This window comes from Ahaetulla prasina, chromosome 5 (assembly GCF_028640845.1).
Source record: "Ahaetulla prasina isolate Xishuangbanna chromosome 5, ASM2864084v1, whole genome shotgun sequence".
NCBI lineage: Eukaryota > Metazoa > Chordata > Lepidosauria > Squamata > Colubridae > Ahaetulla > Ahaetulla prasina.
In genome coordinates this window covers 4098616-4125655 of record NC_080543.1, presented here as the reverse complement: position 1 = coordinate 4125655, position 27040 = coordinate 4098616, and the positions used below count along the sequence as shown (strand labels likewise).

The following is a 27040-nucleotide window of genomic DNA, read 5'->3' as shown; positions in this document are numbered from 1 at the left end:
TCACCCGACCTCGGGACATGCGACGGTCATAAATACGAGTCAGTTGCCAAGCGTCTGAAGTTTGATCACATGCCCACTGGGATTCTACAACGGTCATAAGTGTGAAAAACGGTCATGAGTCACTTTTTTCAGTGCAGTTGTGACTTGGAACGGTCGGTAAATGAACTATTGTAAGTTGGGGACAATCTGTAGAGTAGAATTTTGATTGTGTGGCTACCAATTTGATTTTACACACACACACACACACCCCCCACTTCCTGACACCATCAATAATCAATAAACAACGCAAGTTTCCAACGGCAATTTTGGATTGCCATATACGGGTAGTCCTCGACTTACGACCACACCTGAGCCCCACATTTCTGTTAAGTGAGTTTCACCCCATTTCGTGACCTTTTTCACCACTGTTGTCGAGTGAATTATTCCAGTTGTTCGGTTAATCACACGGCCGTTAAGGGAATCCGGCTTTCCCCATCGACTTTGATGGTCAGAAGGTCGCCGAAGGGGATCGCGTGACCCCCCCCAGGGCCGCTGCAAGCGTCATAAATACGAGTCGGTGGCCAATTCTGATCGCGTGACCCTGGGGGATGCTGCCACAGTCAAGTGTGCAAACTGGTCCCCTCCCTTTTTTTCCCCCCCCGGGGCTGCTGTAAACTACCAATGGTCACTAAATAAACGGTTGTAAGTTGAGGGCTGCCCAGTGAATTGTCCCAATCGTTTTCAGCCTCCCACCTGTGTGATTCCTCTGCCGTTGCTGCTTATGTGAAATCCACACACACACACACACCCAGAAATACACACAAATGAAGACACCACATAACGCAAGGGTTTTTCACAACATACATCTTTAAATAAAGTCAGCTAGCAATTGCTGTCCCAAGGAAAGGAATGGAGGAGTCTTGGGTGGGGGGGATTTGGGGGTTATTGGGGAGGGTCCTTCTCTGCTGAACCTGGCCAGCATCTCAGCTCGTGGTCCAGCCGTGGTTGGGGTGGGGTGGGGTGGGGTAGAGGTCCCATGCCAATGGCTCACCTGCCTCTGACCTATGGGCCGGAAAAGGATCAAAAGGGACAAACTTTACAAAATAATTATAATTATAATTATAATAATAATAATAATAAAGAAACCCAGCCCAGCTTCAGTTTCCAGAGAGGCTCCAGGCCACCCACACAAAGTTTTTTGTTTGTTTGTTTTTTGCTTTAGGAGTTTCGACACAAGTAGCACAGACGCCGCCGACTCTTCCCTGCTGTGTTAAGGAAGCCCCCCCCCGCCCCACCCCGGGGGAGTCACGGAGACACCCCCCCCGGATCTTGCCCACTGCCCTCCCCTCCCTCCGTCAATTAATCCGCAGCTTCCCTTCCCGGCGGTCAATGGGGGTGACGACCTCGTTGGCGTAGCCGTTTTCCGAACACAAGGAGAACTCGTCCGTCGCTTCGAGGCCGCTGTTGATTTCTGAAAAGGGGGGCGGGAAGTGGCATCGATCAACAAGCAGGAAGAGAAAGGCAGAGAGTCCTTAAATCAAACGGGAGGAGGGAATCGTGTGTGGGATGCTGAGATCACGCGGGTCAGTCCTGGCGGGTTCTGCACCGACACCAGAGAGGGCAAGGAGCAAGAACGGCAGACCGGATTTCTTTCAAGTAGAGCTACCATAGTCCTCAATTTAGAGGGAGGGAGGGAGGGAGGAGAGGGGAAGAGAGTAGAGTAAGGGGAGAAGAAAATGGGAGGGGAGGAAAGAAGGAGAAAGGGAGGGTAAAGAGAGGAAAAGGGGAGGAAGGAGAGAAGATGAAAGGGAGAAGGGGACGGGAGGGGAGGAGAGGAGAGGAAGGGAGACGGAGGGAAAGGGAGGGAGAAAGTGAAAAGGAGATGAGGGAAGAAAGGAGAGGAAGGGAGGAGTGGATGGAAATGGGAGGAGGGGAAGGGAGGGAGGAAAGGGAAGGAAGGAGATGGGAGGAGGGGAAGGGAGGAGGGGAAGGAAGGAGGAGAGAAAAGGAGAGAGGAAGGGAGGAAAGGGAGAAGAGGGAGGTTAGGGAGGGAGGGAGGGAGGAAGGGAGAAAGAGAGGAAATGGAAGAGACAAGAGGAGGAGAAGGAGATGAAAGGGAGAACTAGAAGGAGGGAGGAAAGGGAGAAGAGGAGATGAGAGGGAGGAAAGGGAAAGGGAGGAGGGGAGGTTAGGGAGGGAGGAAAGGGAGAAGAAGAAGAAGGAGAGGGAGGGAGGAAGGAGGGAGGGAAAGGGAAGGAAGGAGAGGAGAGAAAAGGAGAGGAAGGGAGGAAGGAGAAGGAGAGGAAATGGAGGGGGAGGGAGAGAGGGAGAAGGAGATGAAAGGGAGAAGAGGAGGAGATGGGAGGGAAGGAAAGGGAGGAGGAGAGGGAGGGAGGGAAGGAGGGAGGAGAGAAAAGGAGAGAGGAGGAAGGAGGGAAAGGGAGAAGAGGGAGGTTAGGAGGGGGAGGAGGAAGGGAGAAAGAGAGGAAAGAAGAGGAGAGGAAATGGAGGAGAGGAGAGGGAGGAGAAGGAGATGAAAGGGAGAACTAGAAGGAGGGAGGAAAGGGAGAAGAGGAGATGAGAGGGAGGAAAGGGAAAGGGAGGAGAGGGAGGTTAGGGAGGGAGGAAGGAGAAGAAGAAGAAGGAGAGGGAGGGAGGGAAAGGGAGGGAGGAAAGGGAAGGAAGGAGAGGAGAGGAGAGAAAAGGAGAGAGGAAGGAGGAAAGGGAGAAGGAGAGGAAATGGAGGGGAGGGGAGAGAGGGAGAAGGAGGGAGGAAAGGGAGAAGAGGAGGAGAGGGGAGGGGAAGGAAAGGGAGGAGGAGAGGGGAGGGAGGGGAAGGAGGGGGAGGAGAGAAAAGGAGAGAGGGAGGGGAAGGGGAGGGGAAAGGCAGGCTCCCATTTCCAAGTCCCAGCAGCCCAGCCATCTCAAGGACAAGGGTGGGGAGGGGTTCAAAACCTCTCCTCCCTTTCCCTCCCCTCCCTCTCTCCTTTTCCCTCCCCCTGATCCAAAGCCCCTTTACTGGGAACTACATGGCTTTCCCCGCGTGCCCAAGGCCCCTCCTCAGGCGTGCGGGGAATCCCTCTTGAGATCCGTCGGCCCTTTTTGCTCCCGCCTTCCGTTCCGATCCAGCCCTGAGACCGAAAGTGCGACAGCATAATCGGGGAAGGAACCGGGATGTGGAGACACGTGAAGGTTAGTGCCAGCTTTCCCAAGTGTCCAAGCAAGCCAGGAAGCCCCTGACCCCTTCCTGCTTCCCCCGTCACCGTGTGCTGTGGTTAATGGCAGCCTTTGAAAGCTCACTTACGGCTCCAGGCTGAAGGAAACCCCCAAGTCTGGGAGCCTGCTGCCCTCTAGAGGCTAGAACCTGCAAGACATCATTCAAAACACAGTTTGGCTGATGAAGAGAGAATATTTGTAGCTCGGGGTTGACTGTTCGAGGGATCCTCGGCAGGGGTGGGGCTGCTGGGGGTCCTCAGGGGTTCGGGAGAACCTCTAGCTAAGGTTCTGTGCAGTTGGGAAAACCCCCAAGTCCCACTCCTGGCTGGCCCCGCCAACTCCGCCCCGCCCCGCCCAGGAGTCCCAACGCGGGCCGTTTTGGATGCAGGTACAACTGCAGGGTGCGCACAGAGGCTCGGGGAGGGCAAAAGACGGGCCTACCGGAAGTTCAGGCCAGACGGCCACCGGAGCCTGGGGAGGCGGTTTTCACCCTCCCGGAGGCTTGAGAAAAGCCTTCGGAGCCTAGGGAGGGCAAAAACACCACCCCCTCCGCCGTGGTGCAGGAGGCCGACTAGGCCACGCCCACCATAGCCACGCCCACCCAGCAACCGGACAGAGAACCCCTTGCTAAAATTTTTGAAGCCCACCCCTGGTCCTCAGTGCTCTCCGAGCTTGGTGGTTTCCTTGCAGATGTTTCATTAGCCAGCTTGAGACTAGGTTTAGCACTGATGATGTTCCCTAGCTGGGTAATGAAACGTCTTCAAGAAACAACCAACTTCAGAGATCTCCAAGGATTCCACAATTTGGCTCTTTCTCGCCATTTTTGGCGGGGGGGACGGGACGGTTCCTTTCTGGGGAAAACCCCCACAGCCAGGACTGGAATACAGCACCGTCAAAGCAACCGACTGAATCGGTTCTGAATCGCATTAAGAGGAATTTGGGGGGTTTTTTTGGCTTGTTTTTATTGCTTGGGGAAATCTTTCTTAATCCACTCGTCCGTACGAGATGTTAGGCAGTGGAACGGGATGCCAGCTGAACTGGCGAGTTTTTCTGGAGCTGAAGTTTTCCAAGTGAGGTGGGAAGGTCACCTCTCCAGGATATCAGTTCCCCTTGAACAAGGGGCTGGAGTAGATGACCTCTTAGGTCCCTTCCAATCTACTGTGAACTACAGCTGGCTAGAGAGAGGACAGTCAGAGCCCAACTTGGAAGGGGAGTGGGAGGCCAAGAAATCATCTTAATTTAGAAAATTACTTTTTTTTCTGAATTACAATTTTAATTATTTTATTCTTTATTAAGAAGGGTCCCCAGAGGCCATCTAATCCAACCCCTCTGCCCAATACAGGAATGCCAGTTAAAGCATCCAGACAGGCAGCTGTTCACCCAAAATATACAACGTAAATAAGTTCACCTGCTCTCTTTAGCCTATTTCTTTTTGAAATTATAATCGGCATTTTTTAGAAGCAATAAACTCTATTGTTGGAAAACCTGTGGATTTTCCCCCCTCCCATCAGCATTCCTTTTGAATTTTCCCTAAACTCCAAATGCCAAAATTGAAACAAACCCTTGTTTTTCCTGCCATCCTCTTTCTGAAAAGTGCCTTCATTTGTAAAACAGAAATGAATTACAGGTGGTCCTTGACTTACGACCACAATGGGGCCTGGAAAATGTGTCGTTAAGTGATTTAGTTGTTAAACGAGACGTGACTTTGTGATCTTCCCCACTGATTTTGCTTGCCGGGAGCCGGCTGGGAAGATTCCCAAAAGGGAGATTAACGTGACTTTGTTGTTGTTGTGATAATATTTGACGGTTGCCAAATTGTGATAAAATCCCAAGCCTGTGTTTGCAGGGAAACTCAGTCGTTCAGTGTGAAGAACGGACGTAAGTCTCATTTTTCCAGGGCTGTCTTAACTGAACTAACTTAACTAAGCAAATGGCTGCTAAGTAATTTTAAAAAGCACACTTGTCGCGCAAGCAGTTCGCTAAACCCGACAACGTAAACACGCCACACAGAATAAACGACGCCAAAAAAAAAAACAACAGATTGCAAAAGCCTTCAACCCTCACCTGAAAATATGAGTTTTTCCTTCATGATGTTGACTTCGCGGCTGGACCGCCGGACCGCAGCGCTGAGCATGATCTGCTCCGGGTTGTAGGAGCGAATGCTCCCGAAGCGCCACCTGGGAGGAGAAGTAGAAAACGGAAAGATTCTCGTTTGAAAGGGATCTACTGGATCGAGGATGGCAGGCCCGCCCAAGGAGTGACCCATCGCACCCGGGCAAGGCCCCCCCGTGTTCTTGTTTTTCCCCACGCACACCACACAATGGCAACTGCCGTCTTGACTGTTTGTGGACAGCTCTGGGAAGCCTGCTCTCTGCCCCCCTTCTCGATTTTGCGAGCGACGCTTCTCATCCCCTCCGATCTGCAGCCCCTTGCAAGGAAGGGGGCAAAGGTCTTGAATCGGGAGCCGGTTTTCCAAGCTAGGAAAACAAGAGGGCGCTGCTGGGGGTTCGGGAGAACCTCTAGGTAAGATTCTGTGCAGTTCGGAGAACTCCCAAATCCGACTCCTGGCTGGCCCCGCCCACCCCACTCTCCCCTCCCAGGAGTCCCCATGCGGCCCGTTTTGGATGCAGGTAAGTGCAGGGCGTGTGCGGAGGCTCGGGGAGGGCCTACCGGAAGTTCGGGATGGCCAGAAATGGGCCCATTTCCAGCCTCCAGAGCCTGGGGAGGCTGTTTTCACCCTCCCGGAGGCTCAAGAAAAGCCTCTGGAGCCCGGGGAGGGCAAAAATGCCCCCCTCGCCATGGTGCAGGATGCGGACTAGGCCATACCCACCATGGCCACGCCCACCCAGCAACCGAACAGAGAACCCCTTGCTAAAAAATTTTAACCCACCCTTGTAGGAAAATAATTCCTCCTCCAGAAGGGCCCGGAGAGGCACGCTTGGGAAAAAAAATTGTGCAAAAAGGCATATCCAGTCCTCCATCTTTTCTCCATTTTGGAAGCGAGATTCAGGGGGGCCTCTGGGGCTCCCTTCCTAGTGGCTCGAAGGGAAATCCACTTCTGCTATGCCTTGTTCTAGGATCTAAACGTGGTAACTTTAAGACTCGTGGACTTCCAACTCCCAGAATTCTCCAGTCTTAAAAAACGTGGCCACTGTGAGATTTGTGACTTCAACTCCCAGAATTCCCCACTTTTCAAACTCGGCCACTTTAAGACTTGTGGGCTCTAGGCCAATCACCAGGAGACCGTGAGTTCTAGTCTTGCCTTAGGCATGAAAGCTGGCTGGGTGACTTTGGGCCAGTCCCTCTCTCTTTCTCCCTCCAACCCACCTCACAGGGTGGTTGTTGCAGGCAAAAAGGAGGAGGAAGGAGTGTTGGATATGTTCTCTGCTTTGAGTTACTTGGTAACAAAGGCGGGATATAAATCTAATATGTAGATAAAATAAACAATATTATTTTTGCAGTATTGCTACTGCTAATCCTGCCTTTCAAATACTACTGTGATTAAGATATTGCTTCTACTACAATGCCACTACTCAGACTAAATATTATCCTGCTGTGATGGGGCAGCCATATTATTTTGTTTGAATAAAATAAATGTCTGAAATGCTTCAGGCTGGAAAAACCCGAGTTCTAATCTTCCCTGAGCGTTGGACACTCCCTATCTCTTGCCCAGCCTACCTTGCAGGGTTGGCAATAGGGTAAAACTGGGGGAGGAAATGTTATGTTTGCTGTCCTGAGTTCTGGAGAAAAGGCAGAACAATGATGATTTAAAGCTGACCGGCCACTGTAAGGCTGTGGGCTGAGGATGAGTCAGCAGGGTTATTGCCCCTTTAAGAAGCTGTCTATATAAGGGAGGCCATTAGAGGGCGACTCTCTCTCCTCGTTGTGTTCTATCTGCATTGTAGTTCTCTGTGTAGAGTTGAAGACTGATTGCTTGCCTGGTATGTGCCTACCATGTGTATGTCTGTATAGAAAAGTCTTGTATATAAACCACTGTTTGTAATGACAAAACCTCTGTGTCCTGTATTTTGCTCCTGGTTTGTCTCAAAATAGCAGTCATGCTGTAAACACTCTGACAAGGCAGGGATCCCAAAACTCTCCTTGCACCCGCAGGGCCCTAAAGAATCAAGAATGGACACCCACACCACAAAGAAACCAACTAATAAAAACATGCAGGAAAACCTAACACAAAACACAAGAGATGCTGTATACACAAAGGGGGACTTGTGGGTGATGCAATCACATAACACACGGTCGGTGGGCCAAAAATCCAGATTTAAAAGAGGAAAAAAACGTGGTTTGAAGTGTACAAGACTTCCCCCGTGGGCATCTGGGATCACCTGGCTGCCTTCGCACAGTGGCGGCTGCTTTTAAGGTGTTGCTAGGGGTACATGCAGGCGCCCCCTCCAAATATTCCCCGTCCCCCTCAATTCTGGATCACTGTATCTTCTTGATACGCAGAGCCTAGCTGCCCTATTTGGGTTACTTATTAAATCGATCCATGTCACCCACCTTCTATAGATAGTCCTCGACTTACAACAGTTTTGTTTAGTGACCGTTCAAAGTTGTTTTTGCATGTATGACTCAATGTTAAGATGATCAAACTTCAGAGGCTTGGCAACTGGCATGTATTTATGACGGTTGCAATGGCCCGGGATCATGTGATTCCCATTTACAACTTTCAGTCGTAAATGGAAAGACAGATTCACTCAACAACTATATTACTAATTTAACCACTGCGGTGATTAACTTAACAACCGGGGCAAGAAAAGTTGTAAAATGGGGAAAAACCCACTTAACAACTGTCTCGCTTAGCAATAGAAGTTTTGGGCTCAGTTGCGGTTGTTAGTCGAGGACTACTTGGGCCCCAAGTGAACACCGATGTCCTATTAGCCTGCATCAAAAGTTTTGATAATAGAATAGGGAAAACAGAAACTGTTGTTTCACCATATAACCATCCCTCTCCCATTAAAAAAAACCCCTTTCTTATTTCAGGGTAGAATCAGGGGGAGTGGGTGCTCCCCTTAGGACTTTAAAATCAGAAGTAATCCCAAAATTAAGAACGGTGGTATGGAAGTTATAAATCTCCCTTCCACCCCAATGTTGCTGGACTGTGGCTTTGATTACACCTCCTCTGCGGTGTAACAAGCCACTCTTTGAAACTGAGAGGAAGAGCTGCATTTCTACTTAAAAGCCCTCCATGCCACTTAAAAGACCATCACTGTAAAATACCCTAGGCTCAGGGGTCTGCAAACTTGGCTCTTTTAAGACTTGTGAACTTCCAACTCCCAGAATCCCAGCAAAGCTGGCTGAAGAACTCTGGGAGTTGAAGTCCACAAGACTTAAAAGAGCCAAGTTTGCAGACCCCCTGCCCTAGGTCAAAATTCTCTCTGCCCTCCTGTTTATCAACCCTGCCCTCTTTGGCAAAGTCAAAACAAACAAAAAAAACCCAAAAAAGCTGATTTTTGCAAAGATGAGAAAAGATAGAAGTGATGTCGGGAACATGGAGAAAGCACAGATGTGCACGGAGGCAGCCTGGATGAGGCGGGAGGAAGATGATGGTCTGGGCATATATCTCCCCACCCAACCTTCGGCCTTTGGAAAAAAATAAGGAGGGAGTCAAGATTTCAAGCCACAGCGCGATTACAATCCGTCCGTGTGAAGAAAGGGCAAAAATTGTGGAACAAAAAATGTCTTATGATATTATAGATAGTCCTCGACTTATTCGTTTAGCCACCATTCACATTTACAACTGTAAAAAGTGAGTTGTAATTGGTCTTCACATTTATGGCCACAGGAACAAAATTTGGCCACTTAGCAACCGGCATGTATTTACAATAGTTGCACAGTCCCGGGGAGGTCATGCGATCATTATTTGCGACCGTCCCAGGCAGTTTCGAAAGCAAAGTCAATGGGGGAAGCCAGATTCGCTGAACGACCATGTAATTCGGTTAACAGCTGCCGTGATTTGCTTAACAACCGTGGCAAAGAAGGTCATAAAATATGATGCCACTCACTTAGCAACCACTAAGTTGTTAAGCAATGGAACTTCTGGTCCTAAACCGAGGACTACTTGTATGTGTATTTTGTTGTGGGTGGCTCCAATCGAGCGTTATCTTCCTCACTCGCTTCCTCACTTCCTATCTTCCTTCCTATCTTCCTCATTTTGCTCACAAGCGGGACTGGCTTGATTTTTAAATTTTTAAATTTTAATAATTTTAACTGGGGTATTTTATTATGGGTCTAATTCGACAGTTTTAATTTTCGGCCATTTATAAAATATGTATTTTAATTGTTGTTTTAATTTGTACACTGTATTGTTTTAATTTGGCTGTACACCGCCCTGAGTCCTTCGGGAGAACGGCGGTATAAAAATCTAAATAATAAATAAATAAATAATTAAATAATTAAAAACTCAGCAAAATCCGGTATGTTAGAGGGATGCACCGGTCTTAGGCTGCTCCTGATCCAGAAATTCCATCAGCTCAGAAAAAGGCCAAGAATTTCAGGGCAGCAAAGGCCCCTGATCCACAGATGGGCAGTATAGAAATTTACTAAATAAATAAATAAATCATCTTATTTTTTTAAGTTCTACTCCTATCTTAGACATTAAAGCCTGCTGGTTGACTTTGGACCAATTACCAGGAGACGGTGAGTTCTAGTCCTACCTTAGCCATGAAAAAATGACTGGGTGACTTTGGGCCAATCACTAGGAGATGATGTGTTCTAGTCCCGCCTTAGCCATGAAAGCTGGCTGGGTGACTTTGGGCCAATTATCAGGAGACGGTGAGTTCTAGTCCCGCCTTAGGCATGAAAGCGGCTGGGTGATTTTGGGACAGTCCCTCTCTCTCTCTCAGTCCAACCTACCTTATAGGGTTGTTGTTGTTGCAGGGAAACAAGGAAGAGCAAGACGCGTTGGATATGTTTGCTGCCTTGAGTTCTTTGCAAAAATAATGAAGGCAGGATATAAGTAAAATAATAAAATCAAAAATAAAATCAATTGCCCTGAGAGAAATGAAATTGAATGCATTCAGCCTTTTTTTTTCTGGCTGAAGTTGCAAATCTTGGCAAATCAAGAACGAAGGCTGAGGGATCAACCCCACAGGATAAATCCAGGAGAAACTACGTTGTGACCCATGTTTGCATGTCATGTCTCTGAAAGCGAGGTTCACCTTTGCAGCATCAAGACTGAAGCTGTCCTGGGACTATAGGGTTAGGGTTGCCTTCTGCTCTCGGAATTAGCTCTTTGCAAGTAATTTTTTTTTTTAACGTTGGAAGACGAGTATCCATAGAAGCCTTCACGAGCCATCAAATCTCTCTCTAAATTTTTTTACACCCCTCCTGACTTGTTATAGAGATTTGCTTCAAAGTGTCCCAATAAATATACGAGACAGTGCAAGCGCCCCTTCCTAGATGTAATAATAATAATAATAACAGAGTTGGAAGGGACCTTGGAGGTCTTCTAGTCCAACCCCCTGCCCAGGCAGGAAACCCTACACCACTTCAGGCAAATGGTTATCCAACATCTTTTTAAAAGCTTCCAGTTCCAGTGTTGGAACTCCCACAACTTCTGGAGGCAAGTGGTTCCACAGATTAATTGTTCTAACTGTCAGGAAATTTCTCCTTAGTTCTAGGTTGCTTCTCTCCTTGATCAGTTTCCACCCATTGCTTCTTGTTCTACCTTCAGGTGCTTTGGAGAACAGCCCGACTCCCTCTTCTTTGTGGCAACCCCTGAGATATTGGAAGACTGCTATCATGTCTCCCCTGGTCCTTCTTTGCAGATCCCTCGCATCCTGGACATAAACTGTTTCAACTCCTACCCTCAAAACGACGCTATAGAGCATTGCACACCAGAACAACTAGACACAAGAACAGTTTTTCCCCGAAGGCCATCACTCTGCTAAACAAATAATTCCCTCAACACTGTCAGACTATTTACTGAATCTGCACTATTATTAATCTTCTCATCGTTCCCATCACCAATCTCTTTCCATTTATGACTGTATGACTATAACTTGTTGCTGGCAATCCTTATGATTTATATTGATATATTGACCATCAATTGTGTTGTAAATGTTGTACCTTGATGAAGGTATCTTTTCTTTTATGTACACTGAGAGCCTATGCACCAAAGACAAATTCCTTGTGTGTCCAATCACACTTGGCCAATAAAAAATTCTATTCTATTCTAATTCTATTCTTTTCATTAAACGAGCCATACCCAATTCCAGGAACCATTCTTCATATGTTTTAACCTCCAGTCTCCTAACATCTTTGTTGCTCTTCTCTGCACTTTTTCTAGAGTCTCAACGTCTTTTTTTTACATCGTGGCGACCAAAACTGGATGCAATATTCCAAGTGTGGCCTTAACGAGGCCTTATAAAGTGGTATGAACACTTCATGTTTTAAAATGTGACCCTGGGAAGTCGTAACCAACCAAGCGGATGCTAGTGGTGCCGAGCTGCTGGGGATGATGGGGCTTGGCGTCTAACCTAACTGGAGGGCAGCAGCTCTGAAAAAGCTGGGTGAGATGGGATTACAGAGTTCAACTTGGTTAAAAGCAGAGATCTGATTGCTTCTGCGGTGTGCAGCACAGCCTTGCCTTCCCTCCCTATTTCCCACAACGCTCACAGGGAAGCTAAAGGGTGGGTCGGGAAAACCAAACTAGACATGAAGGTGAAATGAGGGAGGAGGTCCCAACAATTACCTGATTAAGTGATAGCTGTAAAGATGCCGAAATGCAGCAGCAGAAAGACGGAGGAGAAAGAGGAAAGGACATGCAGAGAAATGTCAGAGCAGTAAGGAAAATAACCCAGAAATTCCAACGGGCCCCCACCACCACCCTACTGGCATTTTCAAGAGGCCCTAAAGACACCCCAGGACTTTAGAGAGGGTGATTAAAAACTCCTTTCCCCCCACCCTTCTCTTTATTTCCATTGGGATTGGCTATTTCTACCATGAATAAAGATCTGTAAATAAAGAATATTTTGTGGGGTTCTTGGTGCTCTCTGGGCTTGGTTTGTTTCCTTGCAGACCTCTTATGACCCGACTAGGTAACATAATCAGTGCCAGAAGAAAAAATAAGAGTTTGCTCTAAGAGAGCAAGCAAACTGCTCTCTTGTAGCACTGATGATGTTCCATAGTTGGATCCTGAAACGCCTGCAAGGAAACCACCGAGCTCAGAGAGCACCGATGACCCCACAGTTCAACCCTGAGTTACAAGTATTCTCAACTAAAGAATATTTTGCTGGGGGGTTCCCTTGGTTGTCAACGTTTTTAATCATTTGCAAACTGTCCAGAGTTGCTGGCAGTCAAGGGGCATATGGACTGAATAAATAAATACATTTAATGAATTAAAGATCAAGAGGCAACCAAAATCATGCGCTTTGAAATTCTGAAATTCTTTCCCTGGAACCCTGCAAGATGAAGACAGAGTTATTTTAAGTTTGTTTGAAACAATTGGGAGAATTTCGTTCCTCCTGTATCGATCCCTTTTAATAAGACCTAGGCTTGGGCTATGCAGCTAGTGGTTTTTTCCCACCTTGGCAACTTTCAGATGAGTGGACTTCAACTCCCAGAATTCCCCAGCCAGCCATGATGGCTGATTGACGTCATAATCTCTTGTCAAAATACCTTTAAAAAGGCATGATGATTTTCACCCGAAGGTCAGGAGCTTACTGATATTTTATTAAACGTTAAACCAATGGATTTATTCTGCTTTTCTGGCCATTTGCTGTGTTCTCTCTTTAAAACTATCTGCAAGTTTTTTTCCTTACTCTCTTTTCATCTTCTTTTCTCCAAGTGGTAGGTTTCTTTTTTAAAAGTTTTTTTTTTTGTACACTGAAGGCTAGAAATTAGGAGAACTTTAAGCTTAGTTTTCGGCAACTTGGGGAAAAGGTGAAAATTGCCACCTTAAGGCATCTGGACCTTGGAAGCAGGACAGAAAAGAATTTGTCCCTGGAAGAGAATATTTGTAGCTCAGGGTTGAACTGGGCGGGTCCTTGGTGCTCTCTGAGCTTGGTTGTTTCATTGCCGACGTTTCATTACCCAACTATGTAACATCATCAGCGTCATCAGTGGGTGGGGTGTGTTCTCTGTTTATATAGAAACGACTTATATGAGGGACCCCCAGAAGCACCACAACTAGGAACAAGAATACTCTCACCAACACTGATAGGGCAAACCACTTGTAAATAAAGAGAGAGCAACACTCACTCCCTTCTACGCTGATGTTGTTACCTATTGGGTGATGAAACTTCTGCAAGAAAACAACCCAGCTCGGAGACCACCAAGCACCCCACAATTTGTAATACTCTACAATTTATTTATCCTCTGTAAGTGCTAAATCCTTGCTGGGCCGTGAACTGACCAGCTGGGATGAAGTTTGGCCATTACTTCTGCTCCCCGATTGAAATAGGTGATGAAGAATTTTGCTACCACCCCTCAAAGGGGCTCCAGACATTGTTGGGAAGAATCTAATAATATTACAAAATCATCAGTAGGTGCTACTTACTTCTGGAAGATGAAAATCCCTACAATTATGACAAAGGAAACAAGATCGGCTGTTATCCAGATTAGACGGTATTCATCTGGAGGCTGAAAAACAAATAAAAGAAATTAACAAAAATTAAAGTTTTTTTTTAACCCCTAAACATGGGGAATGTGAGCAGAGAAATTGTCAGGTTTAACCATTAATACCCAGGCCTTTTTCACTTAAGATATGTGAATTTCAACTCCCAGAATTCCCTAGCCAATATATGTGGACTTCAAATCCTAGAATTCCCTAGGCAGCCATACTGGCAGGGGAATTCTGGGAGTTGAAGTCCACACATCTTAAAGTTGCCAAGTTTTAAAGACACTGACACACATAATAAATCTCTGTGCGAGATACTCGCAGGCAAGATAAAACTTTTAAGATTCTAAGAATTCTGGGAGTTGAAGTCCACAAGTCATGAAAGGGCCATAGTTCCCCATGCTGGCTCAGGAATTCTGGGAGTTGAAGCGCATGGATCGTTAAAGGGCAATAGCTTCACATGCTGTCTGAGGGATTCTGGGAGTTGGAAGTCCACAAATCATGAAAGGGCCATAGTTCCCCTTGCTGGCTCAAGGATTCTGGGAGTTGAAGTCCGCAGGTCATAAAGGGGCCATCTTTCTCCACCCCGACCTAACAAATCACCTAACAAATCAAAAAAACATTTGCTAGACCAATTCTAGAATACAGCTCACCTGTTTGGAACCCTCACCACATCTCTGACATCAATACAATTGAACGTGTCCAGAAATATTTTACAAGAAGAGTTCTCCATTCCTCTGAAAACAACAAAGTACCTTATGCCACCAGACTTGAAATCCTAGGCTTAGAAAACTTGGAACTCCGGCGCCTTCGACAAGACCTAAGTTTAACTCACAGAATCATCTATTGGAATGTCCTTCCTGTTAAAGACTACTTCAGCTTCAATTGCAATAATACTAGAGCAACCAATAGATTTAAACTTAATATCAACCGCTTTAATCTAGATTGCAGAAAATATGACTTCTGTAACAGAATCATCAGTGCTTGGAATACACTACCTGACTCTGTGGTCTCTTCTCATAATCCTAAAAGCTTTATTTATTTTATTTATTTATTTATTTTATTTAATTTTTATACCGCCCTTCTCCCGAAGGACTCAGGGCGGTGTACAGGCATAATAAAAACCAGCAATACAATATACAAATTTAAAATCCCATTTAAAAAACTTATTTAAATTAGCCCAATGATTAAAATTTACTCTACTAAAACCCCATTTAAAATTAATAAATTTAAAATTTAAAATCCCAATTTAAGCCAGCCCCGCGCGGATAAAAAGGTGAGTCTTGAGTTCGCGACGAAATGTCCGAAGGTCAGGAATTTGGCGAAGCCCGGGGAAGCTCGTTCCAGAGTGGGAGCCCCCACAGAGAAGGCCCTTCCTGGGGCCGCCAGCCGACATTGTTTGGCGGACGGCACCCTGAGAAGTCCCTCTCTGTGGGAGCGACGGGTCGGTGGGAGGCGATGGTAACAGCAGGCGGTCCCGTAAGTACCCAGGTCCCAAGCCATGGAGCGCTTTAAAGGTCGTAACCAACACCTTAAAGTGCACCCAGAAGGCCACAGGCAGCCAGTGCAGTCTGCGCAGGAGCGGTGTTACATGGGAGCTACGCGTAGCTCCTCTATCACCCGCAGCTGCATTCTGACTAACTGAAGCCTCCGAGCGCACTTCAGGGGAGCCCCATGTAGAGAGCATTACAGTAATCCAAGCGAGAGGTAACGAGCGCATGAGTGACCGTGCATAAGGCATCCCGATCAAGGAAGGCGCAACTGCCGGAACCAGGCGAACCTGGTGGAAGGCCCTCCTGGAGACGGCCGTCAAATGATCTTCAAACGACAGCCGATCATCCAGAAGGACACCCAAGTTGCGCACCCTATCCTTTGGGGCCAGTAACTCGCCTCAACAGCCAGCCGCTGCTGCAGCTGACTGAATCGGGTGCCGGCATCCACAGCCACTCCGCCTTGGAGGGATTAAGCTTGAGCCTGTTTCTCCCCATCCAGACCCGCACAGCCTCCAAACACCGGGACAGCACTTCAACAGCTTCATTGGGGTGGTCCGGGTGGAAAAGTACAGCTGAGTGTCATCAGCGCACTGCTGGTATCTCACCCGAAACCACTGATGATCTCACCCAGCGGCTTCATGTAGATGTTGAACAGCAGGGCGAGAGAATCGACCCTGAGGGACCCCACAAGTGAGGCCCCTCGCGGTCGACCTCTGCCCCTGTCAACACCATCTGCGACCGGTCGGAGAGATAGGAGGAGAACCACCGATATACGGTGCCTCCCACTCCCAATCCTCCAACCGCGCAGCAAGATACCATGATCGATGGTATCGAACGCCGCTGAGAGGTCTAATAGGACCAGGGCAGAGGAATATCCCTTGTCCCTGGCCCTCCAGAGATCATCCACCAATGCGACCAAAGCTGTCTCCGTGCTGTATCCGGGTCGGAAGCCGGACTGGAACGGGTCTAGATAGACATCTTCATCCAGGTGTTGGGGCAGCTGTCGCGCCACGGCACTCTCTACAACCTTCGCAACAAAGCGAAGGTTGGAGACTGGACGATAATTAGCCAAAATAGCTGGGTCCAAAGAGGCTTTTAAGGAGGGTCTCACCACCGCCTCTTTCAAGGCGGCAGGAAAACCCCATCCAACAAAGAAGCGTTGATAATCCTCTGAGCCAGCCTCGTGTCACCGCCTGAGTGGCCAGTACCAGCCAGGAAGGGCACGGGTCCAGTAAACATGTCGTGCCGTGAAGCCTCCCCAACAACCTGTCCACGCCCTCGGAGCCACAGGGTCAAACTCATCCCAAATGTGCTCAACAAGACGTGCCTCCTCTCCTCGCTTGATCATCCCAAATTCGGTCCAGACCGTCCCTCAGCTGAGCTTGGTTGTTTCATTGTAGAGGTTTCATTACCCAACTATGTAACATCATCAGCGTCATCAGTGGGTGGGGTGTGTTCTCTGTTTATACAGGAACGACTTATATGAGGGACCCCCAGAAGCACCACAACTAGGAACAAGAATACTCTCACCAACACTGATAGGGCAAGCCACTTGTAAATAAAAAGAGAGCGACACCCACTCCCTTCTACGCTGATGTTGTTACCTAGTTGGGTGATGAAACATCTGCAAGAAAACAACCCAGCTCGGAGACCACCAAGCACCCCACAATTTGTAATAGTCTACAATTTATTTATCCTCTGTAAGTGCTAGATCCTTGCTGGGCCGTGAACTGAGCAGTTGGGATGAAGTTTGGCCATTACTTCTGCTCCCTGATTGAAATAGGTGATGAAGTATTTTGCTACCACCCCTCAAAAGGGCTCCAGACATTGTTGGGAAGAATCTAATAATATTACAAAATCATCAGTAGGTGCTACTTACTTCTGGAAGATGAAAATCCCTACAATTATGACAAAGGAAACAAGATCGGCTGTTATCCAGATTAGACGGTATTCATCTGGAGGCTGAAAAACAAATTAAAAAAATTAAAGTTTTTTTTTAACCCCTAAACATGGGGAATGTGAGCAGAGAAATTGTCAGGTTTAACCATTAATACCCAGGCCTTTTTCACTTAAGATATGTGAATTTCAACTCCCAGAATTCCCTAGCCAATATAAGTGGACTTCAAATCCTAAAATTCCCTAGGCAGCCATACTGGCAGGGGAATTCTGGGAGTTGAAGTCCACACATCTTAAAGTTGCCAAGTTTTAAAGACACTGACACACATAATAAATCTCTGTGCGAGATACTCGCAGGCAAGATAAAACTTTTAAGATTCTAAGAATTCTGGGAGTTGAAGTCCACAAGTCATGAAAGGGCCATAGTTCCCCATGCTGGCTCAGGAATTCTGGGAGTTGAAGCGCATGGATCATTAAAGGGCAATAGCTTCACATGCTGGCTGAGGGATTCTGGGAGTTGGAAGTCCACAAATCATGAAAGGGCCATAGTTCCCCTTGCTGGCTCAAGGATTCTGGGAGTTGAAGTCTGCAGGTCATAAAGGGGCCATCTTTCTCCACCCCGACCTAACAAATCACCTAACAAATCAAAAAAACATTTGCTAGACCAATTCTAGAATACAGCTCGCCTGTTTGGAACCCTCACCACATCTCTGACATCAATACAATTGAATGTGTCCAGAAATATTTTACAAGAAGAGTTCTCCATTCCTCTGAAAACAATAAAATACCCTATCCCACCAGACTTGAAATCCTAGGCTTAGAAAACTTGGAACTCCGTCGCCTTCGACAAGACCTAAGTTTAACTCACAGAATCATCTATTGTAATGTCCTTCCTGTTAAAGACTACTTCAGCTTCAATTGCAATAATACAAGGGCAACCAATAGATTTAAACTTAATATCAACCACTTTAATCTAGATTGCAGAAAATATGACTTCTGTAACAGAATCATCAGTGCTTGGAATACACTACCTGACTCTGTGGTCTCTTCCCATAATCCTAAAAGCTTTAACCAAAAACTCTCTACTATTGACCTCACCCCATTCCTAAGAGGACCATAAGGGGCGTGCATAAGCGCACAAACATGCCTACCGTCCAATTTCTTTTTAAAAACCTCCAGTGTTCTGGAGAAAGAAGAATGTATTTTAGCAAAATTTTAATGGGTCTTCGACCGTTTTAGTGATTCGGCCACTAAATATTTGTTTTTAAATTGTTTTTTAAATAGTGTTTATTTATTATACTTATATCATAGTGTTATGTGTATTTTAATATTGGCTGTACACCGCCCTGAGTCCTTCGGGAGATGGTGCGGTGTAGAAATGTAATTATAAATAAATATAAATAAATAAAAGGCTGGGGCTGCCAGAAATCCAGATGTGGATTCAGTCAATAGCCAGCAGAGGGCGCTCAATCCCAATAAATTGATAAGTACAGCAGGAAGGGGCCATGATAGCTCAGGCTGTTAGAAGCCTGTTATTAGAACACAATAGCCTGCAATTACTGCAGGTTCAAGCCCGGCCCGAGGTTGACTCAGCCTTCCATCCTTTATAAGGTAGGTAAAATGAGGACCCAGATTGTTGGGGGGGCAATAAGTTGACTTTGTAAATATACAAATAGAATGAGACTATTGCCTTACACACTGTAAGCCGCCCTGAGTCTTCGGAGAAGGGCGGGATATAAATGTAAATAAATAAATAAAAAAGGTGCTCTTAAACGCTGCTGAAAACCAGACCGACAATCCTCAGGTTGGTTGGACTCAGCCTTGAAATCCTCAGAAAAGAGGGTCTTCTCCAAAGAGCCCCCTCTTCCCATTTGGAGGTCAAAGCGCAGGTAGTCCTCGACTTACGACCACAACAGAGTCCAAAATGTCTGTGCCTAAGCTTTGTTAAGGGAGTTTTCTCCCATTTTACAACCTTATTTGCTACAGCTGTTAAGTAGGCTGGCTTCCCAAAGTAGCTTTGCTTGTCCAAAGGTTGCAAAAGGAGATCACATAACCCCGGGGACTCTGCAACCGTCATAAATAGGAGTCAAGCTGCCAAGGAGCTGAATTTTGAGCGTGCGGCCGTGGGGGATGCTGCAAGTATGAAAAACGGTCATAAGTCTCTTTTTTTCAGTGCCTTGAAAATTTGAATGGCCACTAAACGAATGGTTGTTAAGTCAAGAACACCCTTTATTTGAGCCTTCAGAATAAAAATTAATTTCTAAGATTTGGAAACTGCGCTTTGACCCGATGCACCTTTGGAAAAACACCAGCAGTCACAAACGAAGTGCAACTAAAATGCCACAAATTCCACAAAGAAGAAGGAGTCAACTTATTCTCCATAGCACCAGAACAAGAAGAAACGGATGGAAACTCATCAAGGAGAGAAGCAACCTGGAATTAAGGAAAAAAATTCCTGACAGTGAGGACAATCAACCAGTGGAACAGCTTGCCACAAGAAAGCTGTGAATGCTCCAACAGTGGAAGTTTTTAAGAAGAGGCTGGGCAACCATTTGTTGGACTAGAAGACCTCCAAGGTCCCCTCCAGTTCTATTCTATTTTTCTATTCTATTCTATCCCTTTTATTTATTTTTATTTGTTTCCTACGATTTGATAGCTTATTAGTAATCTTGACTATCACTAAGTGTTGTGCACTGCACACCAGAACAAGAAGAAACGGATGGAAACTCATCAAGGAGAGAAGCAACCTGGAATTAAGGAAAAAAATTCCTGACAGTGAGGACAATCAACCAGTGGAACAGCTTGCCACAAGAAAGCTGTGAATGCTCCAACAGTGGAAGTTTTTAAGAAGAGGCTGGGCAACCATTTGTCTGCAATGGTATAGGGGCTCCTGCTTGGGCAGGGGGTTGGACTAGAAGACCTCCAAGGTCCCTTCCGGCTCTATTCTGAATATATAATATATAAATCCACTTACCATCAGCCAGAGAGGGGAAGGCAGCCGAAGGAGAACTTGTGAGTTGTCGGAGGTGATGGACTCAACCCCCATGCACCAGAGAAGGGAATACAGCCACGGTTCGTTGACGATGTACAAATTGATGCTCAGGTTTGCACTGGCATATTCCCTGTTTTGAGGATGGAGGGGAGGAATAGAGAGGAAGGACCAGTTTTAAGGAGCAACCGCTGGACTGTGAACCTGCGGGGTTAAACTGAGATTTTCCACTATCCTTGTTTGCTTGTCCAAAGGTTGCAAAAGGAGATCACATAACCCCGGGGACTCTGCAACCGTCATAAAAAGGAGTCAAGCTGCCAAGGAGCTGAATTTTGAGCGTGCGGCCGTGGGGGATGCTGCAAGTATGAAAAACGGTCATAAGTCTCTTTTTTTCAGTGCCTTGAAAATTTGAATGGCCACTAAACGAATGGTTGTTAAGTCAAGGACACCCTTTATTTGAGCCTTCAGAATAAAAATTAATTTCTAAGATTTGGAAACTGCGCTTTGACCCGATGCGCCTTTGGAAAAACACCAGCAGTCACAAACGAAGTGCAACTAAAATGCCACAAATTCCACAAAGAAGGAGGAGTCAACTTATTCTCCATAGCACCAGAACAAGAAGAAACGGATGGAAACTCATCAAGGAGAGAAGCAACCTGGAATTAAGGAAAAAAATTCCTGACAGTGAGGACAATCAACCAGTGGAACAGCTTGCCACAACAAAGCTGTGAATGCTCCAACAGTGGAAGTTTTTAAGAAGAGGCTGGGCAACCATTTGTCTGCAATGCTATAGGAGCTCCTGGTCCCTTCCGGCTCTATTCTGAATATATAATATATAAATCCACTTACCATCAGCCAGAGAGGGGAAGGCAGCCGAAGGAGAACTTGTGAGTTGTCGGAGGTGATGGACTCAACCCCCATGCACCAGAGAAGGGAATACAGCCACGGTTCGTTGACGATGTACAAATTGATGCTCAGGTTTGCACTGGCATATTCCCTGTTTTGAGGATGGAGGGGAGGAATAGAGAGGAAGGACCAGTTTTAAGGAGCAACCGCTGGACTGTGAATCTGCGGGGTTAAACTGACATTTTCCACTATCCTTGTTTGCTTGTCCACTTCCTTATTTATTTATTTATTTATTTATTTTTCAAATTTTTTATACTGCCCTTCTCCAAGGACTCAGGGCGGTGTACAGCATAAATAAAATACAAATACCCAAAAGATTTTAAAATACAGTATCCAGTTAAAAATCTAATTCAATAGCTGTATATTTAAAATTACTAAGTAAAAATTACGAAATACATTAAAATCCCTTAAAAAACCCCTCAGTTTTAAAATTTGTCAATTTAAGCCAGCCCCGCTTGGTGGAAAAAGAAAGTTTTGAGTTCACGCTTAAAGGTCTGAAGATCTACCTATCCATGTTCCAATGCTTTTATATTAGTGTTTCTATGATGTTCTCTGCTTAAATGTAAATGTTGTACCTTGATGAACGTATCTTTTGTTTTATGTACACTGAGAGCATCTGCACCAAGACAAATTCCTTGTGTGTCCAATCACACTTGGCCAATAAAAATTCTATTCTATTCTATTCTATTCTATTCTATTCTATTCTATTCTATTCTATTCTATTCTATTAATTCAGTTCTATTCTATTCTATTCTTAATTCAGTTCTGTTCTATTCTTAATTCAATTCAGTTCTATTCTATCCCTTTTTATTTATTTTTATTTGTTTCCTAGTACGATTTGATAGCTTATTAGTAATCTTGACTATCACTAAGTGTTGTGCACTGCACACCAGAACAACTAGACACAAGAACAGTTTTTTCCCGAAGGCCATCGCTCTGCTAAACAAATAATTCCCTCAACACTGTCAAACTATTTACTAAATCTGCACTGCTATTAATCTTCTCATCGTTCCCATCCATCACCAATCTCTTTCCACTTATGACTGTATGACTGTAACTTTGTTGCTGGCAATCCTTATGATTTATATTGATATATTGACCATCAATTGTGTTGTAAATGTTGTACCTTGATGAAGGTATCTTTTCTTTTATGTACACTGAGAGCATCTGCACCAAGACAAATTCCTTGTGTGTCCAATCACACTTGGCCAATAAAAATTCTATTCTATTCTATTCTATTCTATTCTATTCTATTCTATTCTATTCTATTCTATTCTATTCTATTCTATTCTATTCTAATTTGTATCCTATGACTATCATTAAGTGTTGTACCTTATGATTCTTGATGAAGGTATCTTTTCTTTTATGTACACTGAGAGCATCTGCACCAAGACAAATTCCTTGTGTGTCCAATCACACTTGGCCAATAAAAAATTCTATTCTATTCTATCTATTCTATTCTATTCTAACAGTGGGAGACAGAAACGATGCTGAGGTTCTAGAATGGGTGCGGAGAAGAGCAGCAAAGATGGTAAAGAGTTTGCAGGCTAAATTGTATGACAAATAGTTGATGGAGCTTGGCATGTTTAACCCAACTAAGAGAAGGAGAAGGGGAGATATGACAGCATCTTCCAATACTTGAAGGTCTGTCCCAGGGAAGAGGGGGTCCATTTATTCTCCAAAGCCCCCTGAAGGCAGGACAAGAAGCAATGGGTGGAAACTAATCAAGGACAGAAGCAACCTAGAACTAAGGAGAGATTTCCTGACAGTGGGAAACATTAACCGATTAACAATTAACCAGTTAATTTACCAATTAACGGCTTGTCTCCAGATGTTGTGGGTGCTCAAAACACTGGAGGTTTTCAAAAAAAGACTGGACAGCCATTTCTCCAATATGGTATATAGCATTTCCTGCCTGGGCAGGTGGGGTTCAACTAGAAGACCCTCCCAAGATTTCTTCTTGAATTCTTCCAGCCTTATATTTATGTTATTCTATGAGATAGGCAGCAGGTAATAGATGTAATAGATCAGGGGTCTCCAACCTTAGTAACTTTAAGGCTTGTGGACTTCAACTCCCAGGGTTCCTCAGCCAGCTTTGCTGGCTGAGGAACTCTGGGAATTGAAGTCCACAAACCTTAAAGTTACTAAGGTTGGAGACCCCTGTAATATATAATAATAATCTTCAATAACCATTATTACTGAAAGGGTGTGTGGGAGCATATAATGGAAGGATTCACAAAAAGATGTGAAGGATATCTATCCATGCACCCTCTCAGTAACAATAACTCGTTCGTTCACATTTCTGGCTTTCATGGCTACATCAGGATTTGAACTCATGGTCTTTCACTTTCTAGCCCGGTGCCTTAACCGTTAGACCAAGCTGCCTTGCCTGCCAGTATTGTCGATAATCCTTTGGTCCTACATTCTTGAAGAGAAAAAGATGTCTCTCAGAGACCTCCCTTCGTTAACCGCAATCGTAATCACGGTCATGGACCGCTTCACTTAACAATCAGAGACCATCAATACCCTAGCTATCTAAAGGTAAAAAGGTTCCCCTCGCGTATCTGTGCTAGTCGTTTCCGACTCTAAGGGGCGATGCTCATCTCCGTTTCAAAGCCAAAGAGCCAGCGCTGTCCGTGGTCATGTGGCCGGCAGGACTCAAGGCCAAAGGCGCACGGAACGCTGTTCCCTTCCCACCAAAGGTGGTCCCTATTTTTTCTACTTGCATTTTTTTACCTGCTTTCGAACTGCTAGGTTGGCAGAAGCTGGGATAAGTCACGGGAGCTCACCCCCGTTACGCGGCGCTAGGGACTCGAACCGCTGAACTGACAACCTTTCGATCGACAAGCTCAGCGTCTTAGCCACTGAGCCACCTAACTACGTCCATGTAAAAAAAGCAAAGCCAGAGGGGACTCAGCTCAGTTCAGCTGAGAAGTGCAGCTGAACTGAGAAGATGAACTGCCATCTGTCAGAAATGGTGTAGTAGGGTCTCCTGCTTGGGTGGGGGGGGGTTGGGCTAGATGACCTACAAGATCCCTCCCAGCTCTTCTGTTATTCTGATCATTGTTACCTCCAGAACTGCCCCATCACCCGTCATGCCCTGCCCTCTGAAAAGTAGGCCGAGGGACCAGTGGTGCCAGCTGAGAACCGAACCTGATATCCTGGCGGGTGACCCTGGTGTATCTCAGGTTGAGCTTCTGGAAACCTCGGTCTCTTAACCGCTGGGGGTCTGTCTTCTGGCCGCAGGTCTGCTGGAATCCGGGGGCGACTTCTTGAACCAGATGCCTATCCAGACTGGGCAACCACATCACCTGGGAGAGCAGCGGGGAGAAAAGAAAGGTTCAGAAAACTTCGAAGGAGACCAATTTCAGGAAAAAACGGAGATGCTTCGGAGGAGTTAGAGCTCCAATACCTCAGCTGAGTCCAAAACAACTCAAACTTAGAACGAGTCTGTTATTAACACAGCTGCTTGCAATTACTGCAGGTTCTAGTCCCACCAGGACCCAGGTTGACTCAGCCTTCCATCCTTTATAAGGCAGGTAAAATGAGGACCCAGATTGTTGGTGGCAATAAGTTGACTTTGTATAAATATACAAATAGGATGAAGACTATTGCTAACATAGTGTAAGCCGCCCTGAGTCTTCGGAGAAGGGCGGGATATAAATGCGAATAAAAAAAAGCAAACATATGCTGATGCCTTAGCTAGAATCTTGAAAACATAGGTGGGAACACTTAAACGACAATAGCTGGACAAACAGGTTAGCACAGGTAATCCTCCACTTACAACCATCCGTTTAGCGACTGTCCTAAGTTACAACAGCACCCAAAAAAAAAAAAAGCGATTTATGAGTTTTCCGCACTTATGACCGTTGTAGCATTCCCAAGGTCATTATGATCAAAATTCAGGTGGACAATTGATTCATATTTATGATGGTTGCAGGGTCCCGAGGGGTGGGGTGGATGGGTCGTGTGATCCCCTTTTGTGACCTTCTTATGAGCGAAGTCAACAGGGAAGCCAGATTGACCTACAGGAGCCCTAAAGTTTGTCCAATAGCTACCCAGTAAAGCCGCAGTACTGCAGTGGTTAGACTTCAGTATTGCAGGCTAACTCACTGCTTGCTGTAGGAGTTCGATCCAGACCGGCTCAAGGTAGACTCAGCCTTCCACCCTTCCGAGGTGGGTAAAATGAGGACCCAGATTGTGGGGGGCAATAGCCTGACTCTGTAAACCTCTTAAGACAGGGCTGGAAAGGACTGTGAAGCGGTATATAAGTCTTATGTGCTACTGCTGGAAGGAAGGAAGGAAGGAAGGAAGGAAGGAAGGAAGGAAGGAAGGAAGGAAGGAAGGAAGGAAGGAAGGAAGGAAGGAAGGAAGGAAGGAAGCAACCATGGTGGCACAATGGTTAGGAGTATTGCAGACTAACTCTTCCCACTGTCAAGAGTTCGATCCAGACCGGCTCAAGGTTGACTCAGCCTTCCATCCTTCTGAGGTCTGTAAAACGAGGACCCAGATTGTTGGAGTCAAGAGTCTGACTTTGTAAACCTCTTAAGAGAAGGCTGGAAAGCACTGTGAAGTAGTATATAAGTTTATGTGCTACTGCTAGAAGGAAGGAAGGAAGGAAGGAAGGAAGGAAGGAAGGAAGGAAGGAAGGAAGGAAGGAAGGAAGGAAGGAAGGAAGGAAGGAAGGAAGGAAGCAACCATGGTGGCACAATAGTTAGAAGGAGTATTGCAGACTAACTCTTCCCACTGTCAAGAGTTCGATCCTGACCGGCTCAAGGTAGACTCAGCCTTCCACCCTTCCGAGGTGGGTAAAATGAGGACCCAGATTGTGGGGGGCAATAGCCTGACTCTGTAAACCTCTTAAGACAGGGCCGGAAAGGACTGTGAAGCGGTATATAAGTCTTATGTGCTACTGCTGGAAGGAAGGAAGGAAGGAAGGAAGGAAGGAAGGAAGGAAGGAAGGAAGGGAGGGAGGGAGGGAGGGAAGGAAGCAACCATGGTGGCACAATAGTTAGAAGGAGTATTGCAGACTAAGTCTTCCCACTGTCAAGAGTTCGATCCTAATCGGCTCAAGGTTGACTCAGCCTTCCATCCTTCTGAGGTCTGTAAAATGAGGACCCAGATTGTCGGGGAAAAGATGCTGACTCTGTAAACCCCTCAGAGAGGGCTGTAAAGAATTGTGAAGGGGTATATAAGTCTAAGTGACATTGTTATCGCTAAGTGCTACCCACAAAAGTCCCAATGCAACTCACAGCCTGCTGAGGGATGCCCGAGGCGAGGACGGTTTCCAGGGTGACATTGACCGAAGTAGTGTAATACGGGTGATCTTCGGGCAAGTCTTGGAGGTTCAAGAGGACGGTGGCGTTGTCCTTGATGATTTCCAGCATCTCGGTCAGTTTGCAGACGGACTGGTTGGCGGCTTTTACGAAGTCAGATGGGGAAAGGGAGCTGACCGTCCAGAAAGGGTCATTCTGTGGGAAGAATTGTGAATGTTGTGCTTTGAAGACGGCAGGTTTGCTTTGAGAAATCAGGAGGAGAATTGCCAATGGTGATTCTCAATCATCCAGGTCATGGTTTTCCAAACGGCAACAGGTCTTGTTTTTTTTCCCTTTGAAAATATTTCACTGCTCATCCAAGAAGCTTCTTCAGTTCTCTGAAGCTTCTTGGATGAGAAGCGAAATCTTTTCAAAGGAAAAAAAAAAAAACCCCCAAGAAATTCCAATTACCTTTTGGAAAAGGCACCTTTGAGACAGCCAAGTAGTTTAGCGAGCTCCACGTCTCATGGCATTGAACTCCAGAGTTGAATTATACATTGGGTGAGAAAAACATTTTTTTTTCCTGTTGCCTGTCCTGATTTTTCCAACGTTCGATTTCATTGCTTGACCTCTGGTTCTAGAATTTGGCAAACTGGGAAAAAAAACAGCTACCCCTTGTCCGATTTATCAACACCATGAATAATTCTGTAGATCTCTCATTTAGCCCCTGCAA

At 45.9% G+C, this 27040-nt stretch overlaps 1 protein-coding gene and 1 long non-coding RNA gene across 3 annotated transcripts in view; one reads left to right on the top strand and one right to left on the bottom strand.

Annotated features, from left to right (window-relative positions):
- Positions 1 to 1317: 1317 nt before the first annotated feature.
- LOC131199530 (glycerophosphodiester phosphodiesterase domain-containing protein 5-like) overlaps positions 1318 to 27040 on the bottom strand; it is a 161193-nt gene continuing 135470 nt past the window's right edge. The window contains exons 11-17 of one of the 2 annotated variants that reach the window (XM_058185386.1): positions 26305 to 26523; positions 24206 to 24363; positions 20996 to 21143; positions 17141 to 17223; positions 11903 to 11917; positions 5260 to 5372; positions 1318 to 1450 (exon numbers count right to left, since the gene is read on the bottom strand). In XM_058185386.1, the coding sequence (XP_058041369.1) occupies positions 1335 to 1450; positions 5260 to 5372; positions 11903 to 11917; positions 17141 to 17223; positions 20996 to 21143; positions 24206 to 24363; positions 26305 to 26523 (852 nt within the window). In that variant the 3' untranslated portion in view covers positions 1318 to 1334. Of the gene's footprint in view, positions 1451 to 5259; positions 5373 to 11902; positions 11918 to 17140; positions 17224 to 20768; positions 21144 to 24205; positions 24364 to 26304; positions 26524 to 27040 lie in introns of those variants that run through there. The other variant, XM_058185385.1, reaches the window with a different exon arrangement.
- On the top strand, positions 2811 to 11420 carry LOC131199537 (uncharacterized). The gene is made up of 2 exons (XR_009155358.1): positions 2811 to 3171; positions 10883 to 11420. It is a non-coding gene; the product is annotated as an uncharacterized LOC131199537 (long non-coding RNA).